The following is a 27,893-nucleotide window of genomic DNA, read 5'->3' as shown; positions in this document are numbered from 1 at the left end:
TCCTGTTTGTGACTTTTGTATTTGAAAAGGAACTAGGAGGTGTACTGTTATACTATATATATCACATACATATGACAATATTGTCACCATTCAATAATGGTGATGACGTGAATCAAACGGGTGCAGAATCAAGACAACGGAGAGGAAATTATTTTGAAGAATTATGTGTGAAGTTGAAAATAAGTATATTTTGGATATCATGTTTTTACCAGCTCAGTGGCCTTGTGGTTAGAGTGTCCCCCATGAGACTAGGAGGTCAGGGTTTGATCCCCGGCCCGGGTCATACCAAAGACAAATGGGACCCATAGTGCCTCCCTGCTTGGTATTCAGCATCAAGGTTTGAATTGGGGGTATGTCCCTGCGACATACTAGCGTCATGTCCAGGGGGTGTACTTGTACGTCATGTCCACGGGGTGTACTTGTACAACATGTCCAGGGGGTGTACTTGTACGTCATGTCCACGGGGTGTACTTGTACAACATGTCCAGGGGGTGTACTTGTACGTCATGTCCACGGGGTGTACTTGTACAACATGTCCAGGGGGTGTACTTGTACGTCATGTCCACGGGGTGTACTTGTACAACATGTCCAGGGGGTGTACTTGTACAGTACATCATGTCCAGGGGATGTACTTGTACATCAAGCTGTCTCACGCTACAGAAACAGGAGATAGGCTCCTGCCCGATGGGCCTCATGGCTCGGCAAGGTTTACTTATTGTGGACATCTCGTTATGACACGGGTTAGGGTTGTCTATAGGATTGAGAGGTGACTCAGGTGTCACTGTGTTCTGGATTATTGCCAGAATGATTTTACTTTATGATCTTCTATAATCCGTTTCAGAACCTGCCTGACCCCTCGGAGACCTCACTAGATTAGATTAGATAAGATTAGACGAAATTATCTATTCTACAGAGAGACGATTCAAACGGCAATTGCGCTTAGGCCTGGTCTAATGTAGTGTAGCGCAGTCCCCCAGCTCAGCATTTCCCTGCTATTCCCCCCCCCCCTGACTATTTCAGTCATGGTTCTGAACATTTTGTCCGGTTTGAGTTCGACTAAATGTTACCGGCTGTTCTTCTTATTGCTTTCCAGATAAGAACTTTGAGGATGAGGATTCTGTTGACGGAGGCCGGTCCTCCTCCTCCTCGTCCTCCAAAGCGCCCACCAGTGCCCGGAGGACCACGCCCAGCACGGTCAGGCGACCCAGTGCAGGCACTCTGGCCAAGGCCACAGGTTAGCTAGTTGGACCACTGCTATTGTTGACACTGCTATGCCTTGTATTAATATTAAAACTACTATTGTTTTTACAATTATACTACTAGTACTAGTACTAGTACTACTTCTACTACTACTACCATTACTACTACCACCACCACCCATCTTTCTATTACCACTATTACTGTTACTATTAGTACTATCTGTATTACCTTTGTTGCTGCTGCTGCTGTAGTTGTGTTGTAGAGATGTGAGCGAGGTGTTTGTTGTTCAGGTAAAGATGCTGCTGCTGCTGCAGGAGCTGTAGATGAAGAGGACCTCATCAAGGCCTTTGAAGATGTTCCATCTGTTCAGGTACAGTACTGACTACTATCATTGAATCCATTGGAACACAGGTTATTTTCTCAATTTCCCCCCAAAAGATTTAACCGTTTTGAACATACAAGGTTTCCGCCCCTGGAGCCAACAATATACCAAAGATATGCAGACTGGCTCTCTTAGTGGCTAGTCACACTGTAAAAAAAAAAGCTTGTTAGCTTGTATGTCGCTATTACGGTAATTAGAGTATTCATTTAGGAGAAAACAAAACAAAACGTAAAAGTTTTGACCCCCAAAAATGAAAAAGAACAATCTGTAGTGAGCTAAAATGGTGTTTACAGATGGAAGACATTTTGACCGGGCAGTTTGGTCATTGTTCAGGCCTCTGATAGCCTATGTCTCTGTGTGAGAGAGGGGAGAGGTCAGAGTCATTACCACAAGATACTTAAAATCATTGTTTGGTAAAATCAGTCATGATATATCTGTGAATGATTATAATTTAGGGATTTAGCAGACGCTAGACAGATGCCAGAGAGAGCCTAGAATAGATGATGAGGGTTGGTCATTTGCTGTGCATGCAGAGTCTACTTACAAGACCAGTGGCCAAGATGTCACATGGACTAAAGTGTTTTTCTGGTATCAGATCAATAATAATAATAATAAAACTTTATTTGTATAGCACCTTTCATGACATGAAATGCAGCTCAAAGTGCTTTACAGAGCAATGAAGAGAGAAAAAAAAAGAAAAGAAAAGCAAGGCATAAACATTAAAAAACAAGAGCAGTACTGCAATACAGTGAGGACATGAATAACAAAAGAAATTAAAAAACAAATCAATTAAAAGCAAGGGTGTAGAAGTGGGTCTTGAGCTGTGCTTTAAAAATGTCCACAGAGGCTGCCTGTCGAAGGTACAGTGGGAGTTTGTTCCACGCCGTCGGCCCGTAGAAGCAAAAAGCTGCTTCCCCGTATTTTTTAACCTGTGGCTAGTCGTCCTTTCCTATCAATCAGTAAAACTGTTTTACTGTAATATAACGTGCCTGATGAGAGTGACTCCACTAAAATGGAGAAATCGAACCTAACAATCAAGAAGGTCAAATTCTATCTCTGGTGATGGTGGTAACCTTTGACAATGCCAAATTGGAGAAATCTCACGTCACAATCATAAAGTGTTGTTTTGTACAGATCTACTCCAACAGAGAACTGGAGGATCAACTGGCTAAGATCAGAGAGGTTCTGAATGATGACAAACATGACTGGGAACACAGAGTGACCGCGGTAAGAACCAGACACACTTACAGTACTGACTGACGGACAGACAGACAGACAGACAGACAGATTGACATTTAGACTGACTGACTGACTGACTGACTGACTGACTGACTGACTGACAGACAGTGAACCTGACAGACAGACAGAGAGGTTGACGTTAAAACACAGACAGACAGACATACATTGAACCTGACAGACAGACAGAGAGATTGACATTAAAACACAGACAGACAGACATACATTGAACCTGACAGACAGACAGACAGACAGACAGAGAGATTGACATTAAAACACAGACAGACAGACATTAAATTCTCTCTCTCTCTCTCTCTCTCCCCCCCCCCCCCCCCCATCCTGGTGCTTCAGTTGAAGAAGGTGCGTTCTGTGATCATAGCAGGAGCACCGCAGTATGAGGGCTTCTCCCAGCAGCTGCGTCTCCTGGAAGCGCCACTCAAAATGTCAGCCAAGGACCTCCGATCACAGGTGGTCAAAGAGGCCTGCCTCACCCTGGGGTAAGAGAGGAGAGGGTGCAGATGTACATGTAATATAATATATCTCTGAAACTCCAAAATGTACATTTTTCAGGAAATTAAAAAACATCCAGCTCAATTGGAGTTTTAGTCAAAGCGCGTTTTAATACTTTTCATTAACCTAACCAACACACAGACGTAAAGGGTGTTCAATAGCATTGATTCATGAAAAAAACAAGAAAAGAAAAGAAAAAAAAACTAAAATATGGAGTTAGGTGGTTTCTTCTTGACAGCAACGATATATGAGGTGAGGACTGAGGAAAGGTTGGTATGATTTGAGACAACAATTAAACAAAGTGTTCCAATACCTTATGTGGATTAATGTATTAATGTATTAAAATATTTGTAGAAATATATTTTATAAATTGTATTTATTTGGAAGCTGATGAGGCAGATATCTCCTCTCTCTCTCTCTCTGTCTCTCTGTCTCTCTCAGATACTTGTCATGGTTGCTAGGTAATAAGTTTGACCACGGAGCCGAGAGCATCATGCCCACGCTGTTGAACCTGGTTCCTAACAGTGCCAAGATCATGTCCACGTCAGGGATCGCCACCATACGACTCATACTCAGGGTAAATACAGAGAGTCCCACCACTCCATGGTGTCGACACATAAAAATGTAGATTGGCTATTTTTGACAAAGAAAAACGGTGTAAGTACAGATGTAACTCAAGTCCGGGTCTCTAAGACTAGAGGGTTTAAATAGACCAATTGTTATATTTTACAGTAGATAGTAGATACAATTAAAATGTTTCCTCATTCAGACGATTGATTGAACCATTGTTTAGTACAAGTTGACGTTGTATAGTATGATTTAGTAGCAGGGAGGGTGAATGAGTGACTGCCACTGCCGCCTCCTCCACCTCCATATTGTAAACACTGACATGTGCATGTGCGCACCCACGGGAAAAGGAATAAAAAGAAAATGCCCCAAACGTTCTGGGTACCCATGAAGCATTGTTGCAGGACGCCCAACAGCAGCGTTTCACCATGGTGTTATTAGAGTATGGATGTTGTTGATATGAATACTTCTATTCCTCTTCGGCAAAACGCCGACATAACACGGTCCTCAGTGTAGGAGCAGCTAGCATGTCCTACTTAGCAACAGTAACGGGGGAGGGGCGGGGGAGGTGCGGGAGCGGGGTGGCGCTTACCGAAAGGTCCATTGTTTGACAGCTTTAGCACAAAGTAATTAAAATCAGCCCCACCTTTACCAGCTGCAACATTAAAGTGATGAAGAGATTGATGCATTACTAATTACTATGCAATAATGTGATTGTAAAATGGACCATTCAGCATAATTTAAGTTTGGTACTGTGAGTATATTTCGATACTGCATTTTTAATACGGGACTTTTACAGGACTACTACTTTCACCACAGTGTGGAAGCATGCAGCATGCATACCCGTTGTATTGCAAGACTATCAGCTCTGAGGTTGATATAAATCTGTGTCAAATAGACTTTAGTGATTCACTCTGTCTTTAACGTGTTACACTGTTACAGTAGTCCTTTTTTTTCTTTTTTCAACAATGTATTTATTTTCCTTTTTTACACACAAATGACAATACAAATATATAAAAAAACAACAACAATGAACAGTACAAGACAATTACTGATATAAAGAAAGCAAAACAACAATAACCAAAACAAAACAAAACAACAATAACAGCACTACTCCTCTTCAGCTCCATCCATTAAATGTGACAAATTATTGTTCTTTATGTATCTTATAAAACGGCCCCACACCTCCTGAAACATTTCTTGTTTGTCCTTAAGAATGTATGCAATCTTTTCCAAAGGTAAACATAAAGACAATTCCCTGAACCACTGTGTAATACTTGGTTTGTCTGGCCTCTTCCAGGTCAATGCTATCACTCTCTTAGCTTGTAAAAGACATATATCTATAAACATTTGTTCATTACGCTTTATCTTGTGTCCCTCTGGATATAGACCACAGTAGTCCTTTTTAGTGATGTGTAGGAGATTTCATTTTGAGGTTATTGTCTTTGTATATTTATATGACACAACACACTTGTTCTGAAGCAAGAGCTAAATGGTTTGGGTGAGTTATGACTGTTTTCAGATGTTGACCATAATACGCTATTTTGAGAAAATGCACCTTAGTAGTGCTATGAGAATGTCAACATTGTTTCTAGAAATGAGCAAAGCAATTGAGGAAAAACTGCACTGACAAACCTAACTAGATCATTCATGCTGGTAGATGCACATACCGTAATCTACTCTACTGTACTATAATGATCACACACCACACTGTGGGACATTGCAGGGGCATTGTGGCTAATCTACTGTGTGTTTCATTGTTTCTCTCAGCACACACAAGTCCCTCGTCTCATCCCCATCATCACCAGTAACTGCACATCCAAATCAGTGGCTGTCAGGCGGTAAGGACTCGCACTTCACTGCCATGCTGAGGCTCACTGACTCCGACAGATAATAATTAGCTCACAATTGTTTTGTCTTTTCAGACACTGTTATGAGTTCCTGGATCTCATGCTGCAGGAATGGCACGCCAAAACACTGGAGAGGTGAATCTCCTCTCCTCCCTCCCCTCTCCTCTCCATGTTGACATTTAATTCGGTAACGTGGCTCTGTGTTTGGCTGGGTGAGCGACTGATGAGGCTGCTTAAATTGATGAATCTCTAAAAGAGACATTATCATCTTCATCATCTTCCCAAAGACCCCCACCCTCCCAGCCTACAGCTGACTTCCTATCTCCGTAACTATGACAACTCCAACGGCAGGGAGTTTAAAAAGCATGGGGGGAAAAACCTCCAGGTTCATATTCTCTGTGGACCTGGAGAGGAGAAGACATAGACAGTCAGTATTTGGTGTGTGTTTGACTGCATCATGTTTCCATACTATCCCAGGCACGTGGCCGTCCTCACTGAGACCATAAGGAAAGGGATCCACGATGCTGACTCTGAGGCAAGGTCCATCGCTCGGAAGTAAGTACCTACTACCGACACACTCGCATTGTACAAGTCTGTTAATTTGCTTCAAAAACAAAAGCTCACTGTAAAATACCTCACTACTGTGAAGTGTTTTCACAGCCTGAATAGAAGTTAGTGACAACTGACAAATAAACACAAACTAGTACCTTCTACACTCACTCTGCTTCTGTGTAAATTACATTTATTGCTTTTTGAATCATGTTCTCATGTGATTAAGACAGAGTCAAAATGAGAACATATTGACTCTGACTTAACCACATGAATTCTAGCATCCTATTCTAGGCATATCATACTAGGTGAACATAACAAACAACAAAAATCACTGGTGTTGATGTTAAAGACTATTGTTTCTTCTTGATAGAGCTGGTAGCCGACAGCTTGACTTGATGTGAAACATTGCCATCTTGTGGCCAGAGATTGGTTTTACCCCCCAGAAAGAACTGAAAAGCCTTTGCTTTCATTTTGTCTTTGCTTATAAGCAAAACTCAGAGAGGTGGTAACAAGCAGTTTAAAAAGTCATGAAAGGTTGGACAAAGCTACATAAATAGAAGCCCCACATAGGGGGCACGGCTGGGTTGAACAGCCTCCGCCTGCTAGTGGGTCTCTGCCAAAATGAAAATAATTCAAATATATATTTTTATTTGACATGATTTAGTTTTAGAACCAAAGTGTATACCATTATGTCAGACATGATTGAACATGTGATGTAGAGATGATCTAAGGATCACTCAATGTCTAAATAGTTCCACCACCTAATCCCCACAGCCGATGCGTTATGGGAAAGCATTGTATACAGTATTTTAATGCATTTGTGTATTTTATGTAATGTTTTTATTGTTGTAAACTGACTGCCGGTGTGCCAAAGACTTTTTCTTTTTTTTCTATATGAAAATCTTAGGAAGATTCTGTGGCTTGTGACAATTGGGTCCAGTATTTAGTTCAGTGACCATGGGGCTAAAGAATGGTTCAGAAGCTGTGTTCACGTTCACTCTTCCATTGGAAATAATAAACTCCTACTTCACGCAGATACTGTATGGGAAGATGGCATGTCACGTCTTTCTTTTTTTTCCGTCCTGGACAATACATCAAAGTGTGATCTAAAGCCCGCCTCCACCCCTCTCTGATAGGTGCTACTGGGGTTTCCACGGCCACTACAGCCGGGAGGCGGAGCTACTGTTCCAGGCTCTGGAGTCCACCTATCAGAGAGCTCTCCAGTCTCACCTGAAGGGTTCAGACAGCGTGGTATCTCTCCCCCAATCAGATCGCTCCTCCTCCTCCTCGCAGGAGAGCCTCAAGTAAGAACACGACACATTAGGCACACGTGCACACATGAACGCACGCACACTCACACATGTGCACACATAAACGCAGTACACTTTGGGCTGATTGTATATGGTAACTTCCTATGGCCAAAACTGTTCCTTTTCAGGAAATTAAATGCATTGTGAGCTTGTAGATCTGCTATTTTCACTGCTTTTGCTTGACACACTGGTATGATGAAGTAGGGCATTAAATTATGAAATAACATGAAAAGGGTGACATTTGGAGATACAAGGTGATGTTCTAGTGGAGCGTTGACCACTGAGCTCATTTCTGACCCATCATCAGCACTGCAATTGTGTCTGATCGTCGATGTGGTGGAAACCTTGTATGACCAAAACCGTTACTTTAAACGAAATGGAGAAAAAAAGAATGAAAAACCCACAGACACACTTAACCACTTTATGCCTGGCATGCCTATTTTGGGCATGTAGTTATACAGTATAGGCACTATCTAAAAAAAACTGAAATGTGAAATATGAGATACAAGCTTTCTGACCTTCAGCAACGCTATCAAAGTGTGTGTGTGTGTGTGTGTGTGTGTGTGTGTGTGTGTGTGTGTGTGTGTGTGTGTGTGTGTGTGTGTGTGTGTGTGTGTGTGTGTGTGTGTGTGTGTGTGTGTGTGTGTGTGTGTGTGTGTGTGTGTGTGTGTGTGTGTGTGTGTGAGCTTCTGTGCATTCAAGTGACTGTGTCTGTCTGTCCGTCCCCAGCCGGCCGCTGTCCGTGAAGAGTGTCATTGGAGGAAGCATGACGAGGAGTAAGCCAGCTACTTCCTGTATACGTTCTATTCATCTAGTTGTGTGTTTACTATATAACTATGTCATATATCATTACACTTGAAGCTCTTCTGTATTATTTAACGGCTTCAATTAAGTGTATTGCTCAAGGACATAATGGCTAATTGGAGAATTTAACAAGTCACAGCACTGTAACAGCTACACTATCACTCTTTCTCTCTCTCTCTCTCTCTCTCTCGATCTCTCTCTCTCTCTGTCTGTCTCTCTCTCTCTGTCTCTCCCTCTCTCTCTCAGATAAGCTGGTTAGCGGTAGGGTATCCACGCCTGGCTCCCTGCAGCGTTCCCGTAGCGACATCGACGTCAACGCGGCCGCCAACGCCAAGACCCGCCTCTCCACCGCCCCCGGCTCTGCCACCCCTTTTAGCTCCGCCTCCACCCTGCCGCCCGGCTCCTACGCTTCGTTAGGTAAACCAGCCACTAGCCAGTCACCTCCCTCAGAGAACGGTGACAACAGGAAGTCAAATGAATGGAGGTTCATGATCTTCTGTCTAATCCCAATTTAAGATTGTCATCTGGTCATAAGCCCATGAGGCGTTGGTAGAGGTTTAGGTTGTGTAGTTACCTTGCCATTATATCTTCAGTAGTTGCTCCGTTGATTAGAAATGTATAATTACATCTACCCAAATTACTTGGACATTAAAACAGGTCTCAAACTCTTTCAGCACACAAATGAACACAAACAAAGAGGACTTGAGCCACATTTCAAAACCTGGCTCCATGTTTGCTGTTGTTTTTTGTTTTTGTTCTTACTAATTGTCTCCACCAGGCCGAAGGCATGGGGAGAGAGTATGTTTTGCACTCCGTCCGTGTGTGTGTGTGTGCGTCCGTCCTTCCTTCCGTCCGTCTGTTACCAGCTAATCTCCGGCACCGTTGGCCCGATCCATGCCAAACTTTGCACACACACTCCCTGGATGCCAACGACGAACCTCTGCCCCAAATATTCCTCAACGGCCTGTTATAGCGCCACCATGAGGCAGATTTAGGCAAAACACATTTCTGTAGATTACTCGTACACATTTTATCCATACATCACACAATTCGGTATACACTATCTCCATAGTCATGTGTCAACACGGATCTGCACCATTTCCCATCTTCCTTCCTGATTGGCTAAGATTCCCTTCCAAAGCTCACATGATTGGTCCGTTTCGAACAAAATGCCACAAATCACAAACAGTGTGGAATTTACGTGAAATTATACACGCACATTTCCACTAGGCTGAGGACGACATGACACAATTTGTTTTCCAAACCAGCCTCATGGTGGCGCTATAACAGGGCAATTCCTGTTTTTACCTATAACTGCATCGATCTGTGTACAACTTTGTATGCACACTCCCTAGAGGCCATGGAAAAACATTTTCCCTGCATCCCTCCACATCTGCCGGTTATAGCGCCACCATGAGGCCGATTTCTGCAAACACATTGTTTATATTAGTCGCACAGATTTCATCCAAATCTCATGCAAATCGGTATACATGATCTCTGTAGTCATGTGATCAAGACAAGTCTGTTTGCTTTCTCAGATTCTACACTGATTGGCTAAGATTGCCTTCCAAAGTTTTCAGGAGTGGCCCGTTTTGTACAAAATGCTGCACATGTCCTGCTCATCCAGAATTCTATCCTCAGAGATGCTATGAGTGATCTGGCTCTGCATTTCCTCAACAAAATGAAGAAAATTGTTGCAAAAAACAAACAAACGTTTGTATCACTCCTAAACATTTTGCCAAACATCACACACACTCATATCCTCCTGGTGGAGACCTGTGCCCAGAAGGGCACTTTTTCTAGTTTAAATAGTAAAATCAACAGGAAGTTGACATACACACAAAATCTGCTTGTTTGTGTCTGTGTGCTAAAAGAGCGACTTTGAAACCCTTAGTTTTCACTGTGCAATGTCAGTCAACAGAGCAACTATTGAAGATATAATGGCAATAGTTTACATCATGGAAAGGTAACTATACAACCTAAACCTCTACCAAAGTTTCTTTGTGGTATATTTTTTAATTTATTCTCCATCCCATCATGACAGTGTCACTTGCCAAAAAGAATAGATTTTCAAACTAACAACTTGTCATGAGAGGCTGTTGCCTGCTAGAAAGCATGCAGTTTGATCTTTTCCGCTCTCTTTTGAGAGTGTTTGGCGAGCGGAATTGTTGAACAAATTCAGAACAGCATTTCAGTTCACATGTGTCGTCTCATCTCCATATTCAACTTTCAACTTCTCTTTAAAGTACACAAAATAATGAAACCGCCTCAAATCCCATCTTCATGAAATATTGAGACATTTTCTCATTAAATTACTGGCTTTTATGGGTCTGAGGGGGCTTATTAATAACTCCTTCACGTATCATTACACTGCTCCGTCAACAGGAACTGAGAGTTTCCAGTGTCGATGTAATTTCAGCAACACTTGACGAATGGTTTTTGCTGAGGTTGAGGAGGCTCCTGGTCTGATGAAAAACCCCTCGCGCTTTTTAACGATGTTTATAATGTTTTCTCTAACATTAGGATGTTGAGGAATAATCAACCAACTTGATTGAGCTGCTGAATGTGTAATCCAGGCTTAATCTTCTACACACTCACAATGTCTATTTCCTCCTGTGTTCTTCTGCAATGGGTCACCATGGTTCCCTATTGGTCAGAATGATAAGTCTCTCTCACTCACTCACTCACTCACTCACTCACTCACTCACTCACTCACTCACTCACTCACTCACTCACTCACTCACTCAAGCTGGCATCATACTCCAAATTAAGTTTGGGCAGTTCTAACTTAAACCGGCACATTATTGGATAAAGGCGCTATATAAATGAACCATTTACCATTTTATCTTTTACATCAACCTCCGATATGCTTTCACATAAGAGATTTAGCTATTTCTGCCACATGTGTGTGCTATCTCTCTCCATAAATTAATTACATGTTGTCTCACAGAGAGGAATAATGGAGGTTGATACCTAACCTAAACTCCTCAGCCGACATTTCTTCTAAACGGTCCATTGCACTTTGCTGGCAAAAACACTACATAATGTGCTAACTTCACAAGAACATTGAGTGCGAGAAATCACACACAATGTCTGCAGTGGTGTCTCTGCTGTGATGTTCGGTGCAAGAACTGCCAAAACCGAACAAAGTTTGTCCATTTTGCTCCGCAATTATGTAATTTGTTCCTTATTAACAAATCTGAAAAAAGGTTGACTTTGTTTGGCGTATGTTGCAGCCTTCACTCACTCACTCACTCACTCACTCACTCACTCACTCTGCTTATATTGCTACTAATGTGTCTCTGCCTCTCCTCTTCGCTGCTCCAACATCTTTCTTAAATGTCAAAAGATGGCACACCTGGTAGAAATGATGGTAAGATTTGTGTATGTGAAGTGTACGTGTGCGTGCGTGTGTGCGTGCGTGCGCGCGTGCGTGCGTGCGTGTGTGTGTGTGTGTGTTCTTTGTCCATTAGGTACACTCTTCCCTCTTTCCACGTCTCTTGGTCTGTGTCTTTCCCTTGTTGGTCAACTGTGTGGATCGTTCTGCATGAGCTGTCTGCATGGACCTGCTCTACCATTATACAACTATTGTACTAACTACTGTACTATAGCCACTAACTACTGTACAATTACTATAGCAACTAACAACTGTACAACTACTAATGGAAATAATTAGATACAAATGGTGACTAGAAAAACGTGCCCCTCAAGCACAGGTCAAGTAGTAGAAGTCAATCTTAGCCAAAATGAGTAATAGCTATAAACTCTGCCCAGCAAATCAGTTTCATGCTCTATATTGGAACTATGTTATGCTGTGTATTTATATTGCCAAGATAAAGCCCACATACTGTAATGTGTCATTTCTCTTTGGTCTTCTGAGAATGTTTAATGACCTGTGGAGGTGACTTGTTGGGTAACATCAGTTTCATTCCTGCGTGCTCAACCTCATGACCCTGTGTACTCAGTGAGGGCAAGGTACGAATACGCTCTGCTGTGAGCTTGTAGATCAGCTGTTTTCGGTGTGAGAAACCGTCGCACAACGGACCATAAATCTCTTACCCCACGGGACATGACCCGGCAGCATGCTACGTCATGGTTTACAAATTGGTGTGATCACTGGGTCAAAAACACTTAATACTATATCTCTGGAAAGAGCCTGAATGTTATATTATGTCCGAGGGGACACGGGTCGTATTCTGTGTTGCATAACAGGCTAGCTGGCTTCGTAAGACTGTCCGCGGAGTGTCTTTATCAACCAGTCCAAAAGTTGAATCGGGTTCACCTTGTTTCCGGACATGTTTTTTATCAGAAGATACTGTTGGATAACGGTTTATTAGTGGTCAAGGTGCCTGTTGTTATAGGGTTAAAAAGTAGCCGAAGTATGTGTGCTTGCATGCGTGGGAGCGTGCGTGCATGCGTGGGAGCGTGCGTGCATGCACGTGTGTGTGTGTGTGTGTGTGTGTGTTTGGGGTCGGGGAATACGTTTGATTTAGGGAGTTTCTGTTAGAATGAGATGACCAGCTCTGATCTCTTATTCTTCTGTAATTATAGGCACTGTACAACTTGTGAACACAGTAACTAGAATTTGTAAGGAGACACTGGATTTATGGTGGTATTTTTCCCTATTCCACTGGGGCCATATTTGATACTGGAAAGAGGAATGTATAATAGTTTATACGTGTTACTGTTCAATCATGTTTTCTTCAATTAACTCCAGTGTGAGAGTTCTTGTTCTTTGAGGTTTGTTGTGTGTCAGAGGGAATAATATATGTTTGTAGGCTCTGTCTGTCTTAAGGCTCATACATAGTCTGGATTTTCGGTGGTTAGGTGACCACCAAACTACAACATGACGTCACGAGCCGCGGTGAAGAGCAAACCACCGCCACCGCTCCAGCCCTTCTCTCTGTTTTTACTCACCACCGCTCAACGTTATTTCAGCTCCGGTGGTCACCTCACCACCGAAAATCCAGACTATGAATAGGCCTTTAGATGGTTTTCTTGATTGCTCACTGCGTTCAAGTACGTGATGTGCAATGTAGTGATATATTTTTTATAAATGTATATGTCATGCTATCGTTAACTGCAGATAAAAACCAAGTTTACATGTTTAGAAAACAAAACACCGTCTCAAACGGCATGGCTTTCCTGTGCAATGGAAAAGTATTTCAGACTGTTAGCTGAATTAAATATCCTTAAAGTGGCTAATTTGAATCCACCTACATATAATAGCCTACACAGGCTACATTGGTTATTGTAGTCGGAGCCTGGGAGGATTGCCTAGTTCCTCCATCCGTTTGCCTTGCGCTACAGTGATATGCATATTATCTTGAACAACACCTACACATCCACAATTATCTGCTAACGTTGCCGAGTTGTGATTGGCATCGCAGTGATCGCAGCACGAGCTGAGCTGTGATTGGTGTAGCACTGTCAGCTGAGCTGTGTGGTTCTCTGCAGAGCACACTGTATAAGCTGTATGCTCATGGCAGCATGAGCTGCACTGTGACTGGTCTAATTTTGTGGGGACAGAGATACAAACCCCCATCCTAGTGTGCATCTCATAGAATCATTCAAAGACTGACGGGATCTTGGTACAAAAAAAAAGTAGTTTAGCTGCTTAAACCGTCTAGTCTTGGACCACCTTGTTCTCTATACCAAATCTCTTTGGTATAATCTAAAAAATAGCAGATCTAGTGAGATCAAGTGACTGACTGCCTACCTGACAATAATTCACTGATGCTGAATCTGGTATGACATGTTGGTTGGTTGATAAAGTAGCTGTGAATAATGTTTGATCCAGGTATGTCTGTTCTTCCGTCCAGTCCTGTTCTGTTTTGCAGTGTGTCCAGACAGAGTTCAGATGGATTCAACTCATATGTATATTTATCTGTTTTGTCCATTTCCTCTCCTCCCCTCCCCTCTCCTCCAGGCCGTGTTCGTACAAGGAAACAGAGTTCAGCAGGTGTTGTGAGCTCCAACTCCACCATGGTCGACAGTAGAGGTCGTAGCAGAGCCAAAGTTGTTTCCCAGTCTCAGCGTAAGTGAACGCACACATACACTCACAGGCACAGTGCACACACAAATTAGAATCACTTTTGCATAGAGATATACTAATTGTTTACAGCTCCACAGTACATACACAAGCAATAACTTGCAACATCCCCACAATATATATCATTGCCTGAAGTGAGTTATTGATTTTATAAAATGCTTACCAAATATGGCAAGAGGAAAACCACAGATATATCCCAAATTAAAAGGTTTTAATAAAATCATTACAAGAATAATTTATACAGGCAAACTGCCTGTACAAACAATACGGTTGCTATGCAATGTTTCCATTTAGAATCTCCTAAACGTTTGTTAACCGTATTCAAATGAAGATGACTTTGCTATTAGTTGGTGTGCGGGTTCTACCTTTTTAGTTTTTAATGTTAGTACTTTTAGCCCTGCGCCCATTGTCGAGGTGCGTATAGTCAGGTCTGCCTCAAAATGTGATTGAACCACACCCTTGCTGCTGTCTGAAGGTTTAACCCATTTTGACCTGAGATCAGATTCTAAAAATGTCTTCTACATCCTGACAGTTTTCTGAAAAAGCTATGTTTCTATGTCAGTGGTTCTTCGATTTTTCAAAAATAGCTAAAGCATAACATAATGCTAACACCAAAAGGGGTTCCCGCCCCAAAATGGGTTAAACCTACACCACTTCCCTGACACCAGTCATCAAACATTAAACCTGCACCGCTTTTCTGACACCAGTCATCAAACATTTGACGGACCATAATCTTTCCCTCCAACTTCATCATTCTCTTCTTTGTTGCAGCTCTGCGTGTCTTAGGTCCATAGTTAAGCACATTCACCTTAGATGTTGTTGTAGGTTTCACCAGTAATACACAACTGTATGAACACATTACACTTTGGAGGCATGGTTATTATACTGTACCACACCTATCAACCAATCAGGTTGCGTGATTTGACCGTTTTACAATGTACACACATCACTACATCCAACATTCTATATACTGTGTGTGTGTGTGTGTGTGTGTGTGTGTGTGTGTGTGTGTGTGTGTGTGTGTGTGTGTGTGTGTGTGTGTGTGTGTGTGTGTGTGTGTGTGTGTGTGTGTGTGTGTGTGTGTGTGTGTGTGTGTGTGTTCTTTCCTACATGCATTGCTGCGTGTGTGTGTGTGCGTGTATATTGACGAGTCCACTACTAACACACACAATTTTCAGCAGGCCAATGCATGCAGGGTAAAAATTATAATAAACAAGCATAACACTTCCTGTGACATTTTGTCTTGACCTGTCTTGACACTCGCTTCCATCTCCCAGGATCCAGATCAGCCAATACCATCAGTGGTAAGGGTCTAGCTTCATCCAATCACAGTGCTTCATTCCTTAGCCCAGGCCCTCTTGGCTCAGGACAGATTTGCACGCTTCATTTCCTGTAGTTTGCATGTTCCATTTAAGTGCCTTTGTTTTATTTTTGTGTATTTATTTATTTTCACAGACCCATCCACAGTCTGAGAAGCTGATTGGTTGGAGTTAAATATGTCTTGTCACATGTTCAGCCATTTTGTCCACTCCCCCCTCCCCTCCCCTCCCCACACAGCCCAGTGTGATCCTGGATCGCGACCCAACACCCTCCTGTCTGTGTCCCAAAGTAACATCCATTTTGTTTGGTCACTCAAGGCTGAAATCCTGTCTCTACGTCCTGTGACAAATCTCCATTGTTAGCCATCAATGGTGTAGCACAGTGTTTCCCAAACAGTGTGCCGGGACCCAATTTTCGTTCACAGATCAATTTTTTATGGGTCGGATATAAATATAAACTTTTTGAAATGTATTTAGTTATTTGCATTTCCTAAAACTTTTTATGATTATTATTATTATTATTATTATTATTATTATTATTATGTCAAAAGACATGTTTTTAGCAGCTTGTAGATCGTCTACTTTCACTGCTTAAATAGTGGTTAATTATTCTTAACTGAGGTTTTTGTACGCTTGGGTCCCGGGGAGAGACAAAATGTTTGATCTCACCTGAAAAAGTTTGGGAACCAATGGTGTAGCAGTTTAAGATGTTCACTGTCTGTCTCCCTCACATCTTTCCTACTGTCTGTTTCTCTTACACAATCTCCCTCTCAGTTTTTCTACCGTCTGTCTCTCCTCTCCTACACTCTCACAGCTTTCTGACCATTGGTCTCTCCTACACTGTCGCCACCTCTCAACTCCTCTACATCTGTCTCTCCTACACTGTCGCCACCTCTCAACTCCTCTACATCTGTCTCTCCTACACTGTCGCCACCTCTCAACTCCTCTACATCTGTCTCTCCTACAGTGTCTCATTATTTTCCTACCCTTTTTCTTTATCTCTCCTACACTGTATTCCTCTCAGCTGTCCTACTGTCTGTCTCTCATACACAGTCTCACCCTCTCAGCTGTCTTTTTGTGTGTCTCCTTCTATAAAGACATGTGTTGATCTTCGTCGCTCTGGTGACAGTTCATTATACTTTACATCCAGTGAGTTTGATAATAACCTGAAACAGGAATGTGTTATTATTACTAAGTTACAAAGTACATACAGTAATGTCACAGGTGTGTTTATAAGGGTCTTCAGCTTTGAGCCTTTTCCCAGCATGTTGTTAAAGGTGTGCGTGTATGTGTGATCGCAGACATATTCTAACTGTGTGTGTGTGTGTGTGTGTGTGTGCGCGTGTGCGTGTGTGTGTGCGTGCACAGCCGGCAGTCGTTCCACTTCTCCTGGTAAGATCCTGAGCAGTGGTTATGGTCGCGTGTCCAGAGCGAGTGTCTCTGCCTGCAGCACACCGGGAGAGAAACGCAGCAGGATCCCCCGCAGTCAGGGCTGCAGCCGGGAGCCCAGCCCCAATAGACTGGGACTAGGTAAGACATATCAGACAAGTCTGATCTAATGAGAGCAAATCAGTTACCAGTGCAAATAATCGGATCAGATCTGATACAGTGCAAATCAGATCAGATCAATGCACTCGAGTTCACTTTTAATTCAATTTTGGCATTTATTTTGCTTTTGACAGTGTGTTGTTCAAGTTTTGATAGCCTTTTTTAATGAATGATCAACCCTTTCATTTTTGTCTGATGTTTGAATTAACACACAGCAGCTCGCCAAAACGTCACTTCCTGTTTGTATGAACCACTCACTACAAAACACATAACTCTCTCTCTCTCTCTCTCTCTCTCTCTCTCTCTCTCTCTCTCTCTCTCTCTCTCTCTCTCTCTCTCTCTCCCCCCTCAAAGTCTTCCGCCCTACCACCACCTCTAACGTCCTCCTGACAGCCCGGCTTGTGTGTTTGACCACCTCTTTTAACGTGTTGCTCCTCCTGACAGCCATGCTGTGTGTTTCACCATCTCTAACATGCGCTCCTCCTCAGCCAGGCTGTGTGGTAAATCTCTTCTCCCTGCTGCCTCCCCATGCCGCTCGCTAGCCGGCCGGAGTCGCATCCCGCGGCCCAGCATGAGTCAGGGCTGCAGTCGCGACACCAGTCGCGAGAGCAGCCGGGACACCAGCCCTGCCCGGGGCTTCACTCCCCTGGGTGAGTAGCAACATGTCAGTCAGTCGGTCAGTCAGCCTTTATTTAGCCTTTATTTAAATTAAATTAAATGTTATTTTGATCTCCTCTCCCGATGGAGAGACGTAATTGCAGCACACCACCTGGTGCTAAGCCAAACATCTACTGCCCAGTCTAATGTGAAGGTCCACCTGACAAGGGGAGATACTGAGCTGAGGAGAGAGAGAGAGAGAGGGGGAGGGGGGGGGGGGATACTGGGCTGGGGGGAGAGAGATAAATCTAAATAAATAAATAATACAAATAAATATAACAGCATCCTCCTCTGCTCCTTGTGTGTCTCTCTGCATGCACTAACTAACGTACGGAGACAATATGTCTGCTGCATTGTTCTAAATTGTTGTTTTGACTTATCAGTGAATGTACACTACATGTATACGAGATCAAAGTGCTGTCATGTGATATCGTGATGAAAGTCGTGGACGGTCCTGTAATGGACAGAGAATCTGTCTGATCCAGTGAAAGCACACGGCAACAGTTCCTTGGTCCTGTGACGTGACATAGAAGGAGCATGTCACTGTGCTCTATGGATGTGCTGTCAGTGTAGTTAGTATTGTGGTGAACTGTTGCGTATAAACGCAAAACAGTTTGTTGCGTATAAACTGAATCGTTGCGTATAAACAGGGATTTCCCTGCAGTTTGAAAATGGGCTCTCAAAAATCTTCAAGGTCGTTAAAGTAGCTTGTCACTGACCCCCAGGGTCTGGGGGTGTCACCCCCAACCTTCCTCTCTTCTTCTCCTCCTCCTCCTCTCCCCTTGCCCCTCCTCTTCCTCCCCTCTCCCCCTCCTCCTCCTGTCCGACAGCCTCTCGACGTCACTCCCGTTCCACCAGTGCTCTCTCCACAGCGGACCCCCATGGCCAGACAGGTGACCTGCATGACCAGACACCTCAAAACCCCATCCACCATGCCCCCCCATGTCCCACTGTTCTCTTGTGCTCCTGTTACGTTATCCTCCGTTGTGTTTACACATACCAGCATGCCTCCGTACAGAACACAGTCCATCTTCTGTCCCTGTCCGGTATTACCTGAGGATACTGCTGGTTTTAACCTACCGCTAGTTTATTTCTGGTTTTCATGTAGTCTACTGCTGGTTTTCATTGACCAACCAGGTGTCCCTTCTTTGAATTTCAGGTAGATGGCCACCCTAGTTTAGCCTTTCACCTAGCTGTTCCTTTAGCACGTTTTAACATATTGTGCTCATGTCCTCATATCGTCGTCAATCCTGGTGTAAATGTGTTTTTGTGGGGTTTTTTTTTTTGTTAGTGGCTCTTTAATAATTATTTCAATTTCTCAGTGAAATTCACTGGAACTGTGAATTATCCGTGTTTGATCTCAGACGAGACTCATTTTGTTGTTGAGTAAATACAAATTACCTGGCAGCCGGTGAGCTGTGCTGTTATTTGTGCTATATTTACATTTGCAGATTTAAGTAATCATTCGTGGTTGTGTGTTTTTCATTTAGAGTCATTTAGTTTGCATGCTCCGATGCTTGTGAAGTTTATGAAATGTGGTTTCATTCCTCTCTGCATTGGCTCACTACCTGGACGGAGCTGGTAGTTTTTCCTCTTATCCTTTTCCTTTGGGTGATGATTTGTAGTCATTTTACTTTTGATGTTGAGATTGTAGCACTTTTCTTTTCTCAAGCATCTCTTATCCCTTCATATGTCATTGTGTTGACTTGAAATATGAGTTCACTGAGAAGAGCCTCTTGTTTCTACCAGTCATTTAAGCCCTGTATACCTCGTTGTATGATGCATAGTGAAAATAGTCAATGTACAAGACTCAAGATCTAAAAGACGCTTGTAGATCTAATAAATGTACATGCCCAAAATAAGGACCGCAGGTTGAAAGTCACACGGTGCTGAAGGTGCTGAGGTGGAGCTGGGGAGAAAGACCTGTCCACCACCGCAGAGTCTAGGGGTGAATCCACCGTGGTCCACCCATCTTGTAGGCCAGGTGTAGCTAATCAGCTTAATGGTGTACACCTCAGTAATGGCTTCGCCCAGGGCACCCCTCTGTGGATTTGTCTATACCTGTGGTTCTCAAACTGTTTTTAAATTTCAATGACCCCCATAACTCTGAGGGTATACGAATGTAACCTCACAGGTCCATGTAGTTCCATGTGTATACTCTCAGTCTCACAGTTATAGACCTGCAAGCTTGGGTCCATTTAGAACCACTTCAAGGAAGCGGACCCCATTCTTATTTTGAGAAGCACTGATCTACTGTATACGCACACAGTTGTGGCCATGGTCGGGGGGGCGGAGCCGGGTTGGGAGGATCATCTTTGATGCTGCACCTAATCCAACACATACATGTGTGGCAAAGGTTAATTGGCATGACTACATTTGTAGGAAGAAGTGGTAAAAAATAATTGGTTACTCTAAATTCAGTAATAAGGTGGTTCCTTCCTGTACGCTGTATGTTCACTGATGCCTATTAAGGTAAGTTATTGTGGTCCTCTTTGTTTTTGTCATGAGGCTAAACTCTACTTACCTCCTTGTGTCTCTACATCCACCCCCACCCCCATCCAGATCGATACGGTTTGATCCATCAAGCTAGAATCTCGGCATCCGTCAACGCCATGCGGGTTCTCAACACCGGCACCGAGGTGGAGGCTGCCGTGGCCGATGCTCTGGTGAGTCAAGTCACTAGAAGCTGTTGTAGGCTACTGGCTTGTCAAACAGGCGATATGTAAATGCAGTCCATTTTGGGTGCGTTCGGAACTACGCTCAGAGAATCGACACCAAATTCAGAGCACTTTGCTTTTGACATCATAGACATAGAGTGCTCTGATATCAGTTAATGGTCAGACTAGAATACTCGTTGCCATTTTCATATTTTAAAATAAATTCAAATTAACATGAATTAATACTACCGGTATGTATAAACACGATTTATACCAATTATGCATGTTGAATCCTGTCTAAAGTATCAGATAAGCTGCAACCATGACATTTTGTAATTACTTCTCCTCCAATTGACTATATTCACACAGCGGACAGGTGCTCGGGAGAACACCACTTCTCAGTGCATATTTCCAAGCGCACCCTTTCTTTAATTAGTAAAATAAGCTGTTTGTTTGGAATGAAAACCTGTCTCTCCATGAAACATGACCGGACAGCCTAGTGAATGTGTTCTCCCAAAATGGCGGTGTACTTGACCTGTGTTGAATCACCATCCCTCTCTCCTCTTCTCCTCTGGGTTTTCTGTTACATCTCAGCTATTAGGAGACTCCAGGAATAAGGTAGTAGTACAGTTTGCTCTCACATCGTGGTCACAGAACCTCATCCCACTGACTGGCAGCTTCATCAAATCCCTCCCACCTGCTTTAGTTTCACCTTGAATGTTGTTTTAGTTTTTGCATCTTGTACCCATTGTGTTTCTTTGTGTGCTGTTCTTCATTGTTTTAAGTCCGATTTGCTGATATTGGAGTGGCCAACACATGCATAAATCCTTACTTAAGACTCACTCATGATTCTCCTTGGCTTTTAATCATGTTTTAACTTTGAATATGTTTTGCGTACATACATGCACAGTATATGTTGATGCTTTGTTTTTATCTTGTACTTTGAACCTTGCACTTTGGTCAACAAATGGGTGTTGTGAATGTGCTTTATAAATAAAGTTTGATTTGATGCTGAGTCAGGAACTCCACATGCCAGCACTTAATGTCATTTTGCGGAGGTTCCACTCTGTCGCTTGTATAGAATGGAGCGAATGGGAGGTGATTGCTTCAGTTGCGCATCATGTGTGAAATGTTTTTATTCTTAACAGGAAAACGTTGCCAATTTGTAACCTAAATTCCATTGTTCTAATATAAGGGCAATAATATAGTGAGGCAATGAAATACTGTCTTATGCTGCAAAATATTGACTTGCGAAACGATAACATCAAACATGTAATTTCACGTCATTGGGCGTACATTCCATACACGCAAGTGTGATATCAATGTTTAGCTAAATCAACATTTTGGACAGAAATACACTGAAAATGTAGGGTGTTTTTTGCCACACTATATTATTGATCTCCTCACGTCAGAGCAATGCATAGTTTTCTTCCAACCATTTCATTGCATTTCTAATCAAGATCTTTGCTTACTAATGTTCAACAGAAAAAAGTCATTCATTTCAAAGAAATTCCCTCAAATTGAATAGCACAAAGAAAGCTACAGTACAGTGTCCACATACTGCATAGCTAATGAACGGCAATGGGAGCCTTGTTGGGAGCCCAATTAGTTATTTGAAAACATCAAAGTAGCTGCACACTTGTTGCTTAAATTCCAAAAAATAAGGACGAGAGAGACATAACACAAAAGATACCAACGTTTCAACAGCCACAATGTCAGGGTGGAACGCAGCTCCATCATTAACCTGCCCTAAACCTCACAGCATTGTCCCCGTGTCCCTGTCTGTCCACAGAGGAAGCCTTTGAGGCGGCGGTACGAGTCTCCGGGGATGTACTCGGACGACGACGCCAACAGCGACGCATCTAGCGCCTGCTCCGAGAGGTCGTACAGCTCCCGGAACGGAGGCATCCCCCACTACCTCCGCCAGACGGAGGACGTGGCCGAGGTCCTCAACCACTGCGCCAGTTCCAACTGGTCTGAGAGGAAGGAGGGTTTACTGGGTCTCCAGAATCTTCTCAAGAGCCAAAGAATACTCAGGTAAACTGTACACACTGTCTGTATTGTCTGCTAAAGAAGGCAGATAGAGACCTGCAACGTTCAACTTCAATTCACTTCAAATGAACAATGGAAAGTGTTTTAAATGCAGGTACTATGAATCACCCCATTCAATGGAAAGAGTACAATTTCTAACCCTTTGGATGTAATTCCTTTCCATTGAATCGGATGATTCATAGTGGATCGGGTGGTAGGGCAGTTGTTCTCAAACGGAGATGCCTCCCATTACTCTGAGAGGGTACAAATGGAACCACATGGCCCCTTATGGGTCTTTTTGTTTCCATTAGTATGCTTTCAGAGATATAGACCTGTTAATCCCACTTTGAGGCCGATACCAGACCCTCTGACCTCTGGTCCCTGGACCCCACTTTGAGGCCGATAGCAGAACCTCTGACCTCTGGTGTTCTGTATGTTTTTGTTGCTTACAGCCGAGTGGAATTGAAGAGACTTTGTGAGATCTTCACCAGGATGTTTGCAGATCCACACAGCAAGGTAGTGGTACTTGTGTTGTTAGAAGGACATGTATGTATTTTTTGAGCGGCCTGCACCGCTCAGTTCACACGGGTGTGATTTTTCTAAACAAAGAGGTTCGTACAATTTACTGTACGGCTTGAGTATAACAGTAATATAAGACGCATGCTGTTATTATTAAGTAATACAATGACTGTCTGCTGTTATCTGTTTGAAACTAACTGTATTTCTCTTGTTGTTGCATGGTCTCACTTGGTGTGGATTTAACCTGCAGCGAGTAAGTGTGTATTTTAAAACATTATTAAACATTACTGACTAGACAAGACTAGCATGAACTGTTTTCAGTTTTATTTCTAAAGCATAACATAATGCTAACACCAAAAGGGGTTCTCGCCCAGAATGGTTTAAGTAATACAATGACTGTCTGCTGTTATCTGTTTGAAACTAACTGTATTTCTCTTGTTGTTGCATGGTCTCACTTGGTGTGGATTTAACCTGCAGCGAGTAAGTGTGTATTTTAAAACATTATTAAACATTACTGACTAGACAAGACTAGCATGAACTGTTTTCAGTTTTATTTCAGTTTATTTGTATGTTGGAGAGGTATTCATGTTATTGTATTATTCATTATTATTAAGTTGTTTCTTTTAGAAGCAGTTCAAATATAATTTACAGTAAAGTCAGCATTATAAATTACTTATCATGAAACAACTCACAGAGTACTACCCGACTCTGGAAGGACCAGTGATTCTCAACCTTTCCCAAATTTGTTATCTATTATTATGTCACGGACCCCTGTCCCCCATCGATATGATTACCTATCTTCGGGACCCCTATAAGATAGGCACTAGTTTAATCTAATGAACTGTGTGTGATCATCCAGGTGGTCAGGTGTCGGGTGGACAGGAGAACGTGAAAGTTCATTGACCCTGTGTGTTTCTTCCTAGGTGTTCAGCATGTTCCTGGAGACGCTGGTGGACTTTGTCACAGTGCACAGAGAGGACCTGCAGGACTGGCTCTTTGTCCTGTTGACCCAGCTACTGAAGAAGATGGGCGCTGACCTTCTGGGCTCTGTGCAGGCCAAGGTTCAGAAGGCTCTGGACATCACCAGGTACAATGCACCTTATAACAACCTATAAATACCACACATCTCTGTGAGTGTGTGTGTGTGTGTGCGAGACGAGTGTGGATGTCTGTCCTTCACGTATTCCAAGAACTGTCCAACCAATCACCTTCACCGCCGTGTGTATTGCTGATGCCCCCAAGAAATGCAGTGTCAGGTTTGAAGTCGGTCGCTTCATTGGTAGCCCAGAAACGGCATGTGGTACAGTTGTAGTCTGTGTTACGGTTGGACGTAGCTTGAGGCATCGGTCTGTAAGGTGGAAGTTCACACTCAAATATGGCCAAATATTGACCATATTGACTGATGTCATATTGCTGATATAACCAAAGGAGTCTACCGTCCCAAATATGGTGTTCCAGAAGGCTCCAGACTGGACTTCAAGTAACTCTGATAATGGCATTGCACTCTAGCAATGCCCACAGTGGGTCTGGCTTGGAAAGAAAAAACAAAACAGCAGCAGCAAACAGTGTTTGCACAAGACAGGTAAACACTAGTGGAAAACCATCCAGGTTTTTGCTGCTTGCATCACAGAGAGATGAGACAGGAATATCCACCCCACTTCTACCCTCAGTTAACCAGGTCCTGTTTCCCGTCTGATGGATTCTACTTCCTCTTTCTTCTCCAGAGAGTCGTTCCCCTTCGACCAGCAGTTCAACATCCTGATGAGGTTCATAGTAGACCAGACACAAACCCCTAATCTCAAGGTAGACCACCATATTACTATCCTGTACAATGTATAGTAGCCTACTACACAGCACAATATTACTATAGTAGTAGTACTGTACAGTTATTGTGAACTATAGTACTAGATACAGTACTGTGTGTGTGTGTGTGTGTGTGTGTGTGTGTGTGTGTGTGTGTGTGTGTGTGTGTGTGTGTGTGTGTGTGTGTGTGTGTGTGTGTGTGTGTGTGTGTGTGTGTGCATGTGCGTGTATGCGTGCGTGCATAGGTGAAGGTGGCCATTTTGAAGTACATTGAGTCGCTGGTGCGCCAGATGGATCCCACAGACTTTGTGAACTCCAGTGAGACTCGTCTGGCCGTGTCTCGTATCATCACCTGGACCACGGAACCCAAGAGCTCCGAAGTCAGGAAGGTAGGCAATACTGTCACCTCTGATGTCACCAAGGTACACTTCCTGTCACCTCTGACATCATCAAGGTAGAGTTCCTATCAGCTCTGATGTAACAAGATAGTACACTTCTTGTCAGCTGGGGTTCCAGGAAAGCAGATTTATTATGAGATTATTATAATCTGTGATTTTATGCCTCCGCTTGGCACACTCAGCCGTGGCTGTTATTATGTTTGCGGGTTGTCCGTCCGTTGGTGGGACAGACAGACAGATGGACGGACGGGATGCTATGGTTCAAGTGGCTAAGCAGCCGAGCACAGGCGCAGACGTACCTCTGTCTACACTCTATCAGCACTGGTTGGTTCCCATGGCTGTCGTGTTTATTCAGCGACAGTTGTAAACTTTGATAATAGTCCTGTTCCTTTCCCAACGGCCTTGGCTCCACTAGACCATTATCTTCTATCTGTACTCTACCACCGTTCCTCTGGCTGTTTGTTTTTCCAATACTGAGTGTCCTTCCAAATAAAGTCATTCACCTACTTTTCAAATGTGAGTGTGTCGGTGCATGGGGGTTAGGGGATGGGGGAGGCGGTGTTTCAGGTGAAAGTTGAAAGGTATTTGAGTGTGTCCTCATGATTGTTTGAGAGGTTGCGCCTCCTAGGCAGGTGGCTTACTTTTGCCGTGGTTGAGTATTTCTTTTCTTTTTTGAAACATTTATACTTTTTTCCACTGCACCACATCTCAGAGGCAAATATTGTACTTTTTATTCCACTACTACAATATCACTGTTACGGATTTAGATTATAATACAAAACATACATCAAATGATACATGATGTTATACTGTATAGGTTAATCTACCCAGCAGCACGTGAAGTAATTACAATCAGCCCCATCTTCACCAGCTGTCACGTTAAAGTGATGAACACATTAATACATTGCTAATTGCAACTTAATATGATTGTGAAATGGGCCATTATGCATAATAAGTACTTTTACATTTGCTACTATACGCATATTTTGATCAGAGAGAAAAATCTGAGTGGTCCTCCCACCATGTGTGTGAACTGTATGAAATGTCAATAGTGTGACCAGCTTTAACCACTTGAACCCCAGCATCCATATTCTGGGGGAACAAAATAGCAAAAATAGCAAAACATTTTGAGCTTGTAGAGCTGCTATTTCTGGCAAAGACGTTTGGTATAGACTGAAAAAAGTGGTCAGAGAACAGCTGTAACTGGAGTGGGTTTCTCTAAGACTAGAGGGTTGAAGTGGTTAACATGAGTCATTCTGCCCTGCCGCTGCCCCAGACGCTTCATAGCTGTCTGAGTGAGGAGCTGGCTGCTGCTGCAGCCGCCATGCCCGTCACCGATAACCAGGAAGAGAGGTGGAAGCAGCAGGTAGACTCCGCCCCTTTCTCCGACGACGGACAGTCACCATGCACAGAGCACGCACCGCCCTGCCGTGCCCGTTTGCTAGCTCACCCCCAACTACCGTCTAACTGCTGCCTGTGAAAACTGCAGTTTGGCACCTCTCACTCAACTCTCTTATCTTTGTGTATGCTTGTTTGCTGTAATAACCCTAGAAAACGTTGTCCTAACTCTAGGGTTGATTGCCAGCCAAATGGTTTTAGTCCTTTTTAAAGAAGTGCAGTAATGATTTGTTGCTCCTGTGTGAATGGATGCTGATGGTGAATGTTGTTTTCTCTGCTATGTGCCTAACACATTGTCTCACCTTAACCTACATGTTCACTTTGGTTCTGTACAAGAATCACTCAAAGTCTTCTTGCACTTAATATGCACTTAATAACGGTTAATAATATAAGTTAATGCCAAACTTAGTTGAAACTGTAAAACCTAATGCATGTTCTATAGCTAGAAGTGTTTGTCTAAATCTGCCTCCATCTTTAACTTGGTTCAAGCTTTTGGGACAATGCAACTTCACTTCCACTGGAAATGTCTGCCGTTGAAAAATCATCTCGGATTGAAAGCAGTTTGGGTTCTTAGGTCTTAAGTCATAAGTACCTCTTAAAATGGTTTGTGTCTGCGTGTGTGTGTGTCCTCACTTGCATGTCAAAGGGACACACTCGACAAAGGATTCATTGATTGTTCTCCATTTTAATACCTTTTCACTGACTGCATCTTTGAAGTCTCACCGGTCTTGTCTTTGTGTAGGAGTATGTAGTGTACCAGGTGTGAAGCAGAGAAGACAAATGGTTTCCTTGGTTCTAGAAGTATTGTGAACTTTTTTTACACACATTTTTTACCAATTAATTTCTCTTGCATGATGCAAAATGTACAAGTAAAAGGCCTACTTTGGACACATTTTAAAATCTAAATTCGTATTGATACCAAAACGGCATGCTGTTGTAGTTGTTTTATTGTAAGATTAATCCGTGCGTTTGCTTTTGTTTGTTGATCTTGTAACTCTCCAAATCACAAGCAAATGTCATTTGAACATGGCATTAAAAAAAAGATATTTGACATGTAATCACGTTTCAATCTAGATTATGGCGACATCTGTCCAGCAGAA

The 27,893-nt window shown here is 42.9% G+C and overlaps 1 protein-coding gene across 11 annotated transcripts in view; it reads left to right on the top strand.

Moving 5' to 3' along the window:
• The window catches only part of clasp1a (cytoplasmic linker associated protein 1a), a 77,684-nt gene that overhangs the window by 30,021 nt on the left and 19,770 nt on the right, over positions 1-27,893 (top strand). For 2 of the 11 annotated variants that reach the window (XM_079518423.1, XM_079518417.1), the window contains exons 9-29: positions 1,094-1,234; positions 1,491-1,570; positions 2,717-2,809; positions 3,170-3,315; positions 3,770-3,905; positions 5,666-5,736; positions 5,821-5,880; positions 6,223-6,300; positions 7,434-7,601; positions 8,337-8,383; positions 8,658-8,828; positions 14,341-14,448; positions 17,151-17,312; positions 17,819-17,980; positions 18,818-18,880; positions 20,550-20,653; positions 22,437-22,681; positions 23,128-23,191; positions 24,118-24,281; positions 24,919-24,997; positions 25,243-25,386. In XM_079518423.1, coding sequence (XP_079374549.1) covers positions 1,094-1,234; positions 1,491-1,570; positions 2,717-2,809; positions 3,170-3,315; positions 3,770-3,905; positions 5,666-5,736; positions 5,821-5,880; positions 6,223-6,300; positions 7,434-7,601; positions 8,337-8,383; positions 8,658-8,828; positions 14,341-14,448; positions 17,151-17,312; positions 17,819-17,980; positions 18,818-18,880; positions 20,550-20,653; positions 22,437-22,681; positions 23,128-23,191; positions 24,118-24,281; positions 24,919-24,997; positions 25,243-25,386 — 2,486 coding nt within the window. Of the gene's footprint in view, positions 1-1,093; positions 1,235-1,490; positions 1,571-2,716; positions 2,810-3,169; positions 3,316-3,769; positions 3,906-5,665; positions 5,737-5,820; positions 5,881-6,222; positions 6,301-7,433; positions 7,602-8,336; positions 8,384-8,657; positions 8,829-14,340; positions 14,449-17,150; positions 17,313-17,818; positions 17,981-18,817; positions 18,881-20,549; positions 20,654-22,436; positions 22,682-23,127; positions 23,198-24,117; positions 24,282-24,918; positions 24,998-25,242; positions 25,387-27,893 lie in introns of all 11 variants that reach the window. The other 9 variants (XM_079518422.1, XM_079518416.1, XM_079518421.1 and 6 more) reach the window with 5 other exon arrangements.

The sequence above is a fragment of the Electrona antarctica genome (assembly GCF_951216825.1).
Source record: "Electrona antarctica genome assembly, chromosome: 13".
Classification (NCBI taxonomy): Eukaryota; Metazoa; Chordata; class Actinopteri; order Myctophiformes; family Myctophidae; genus Electrona; species Electrona antarctica.
The sequence above is the reverse complement of the archived record's forward strand: the minus strand, read 5'-3'. Positions and strand labels throughout refer to the sequence as shown.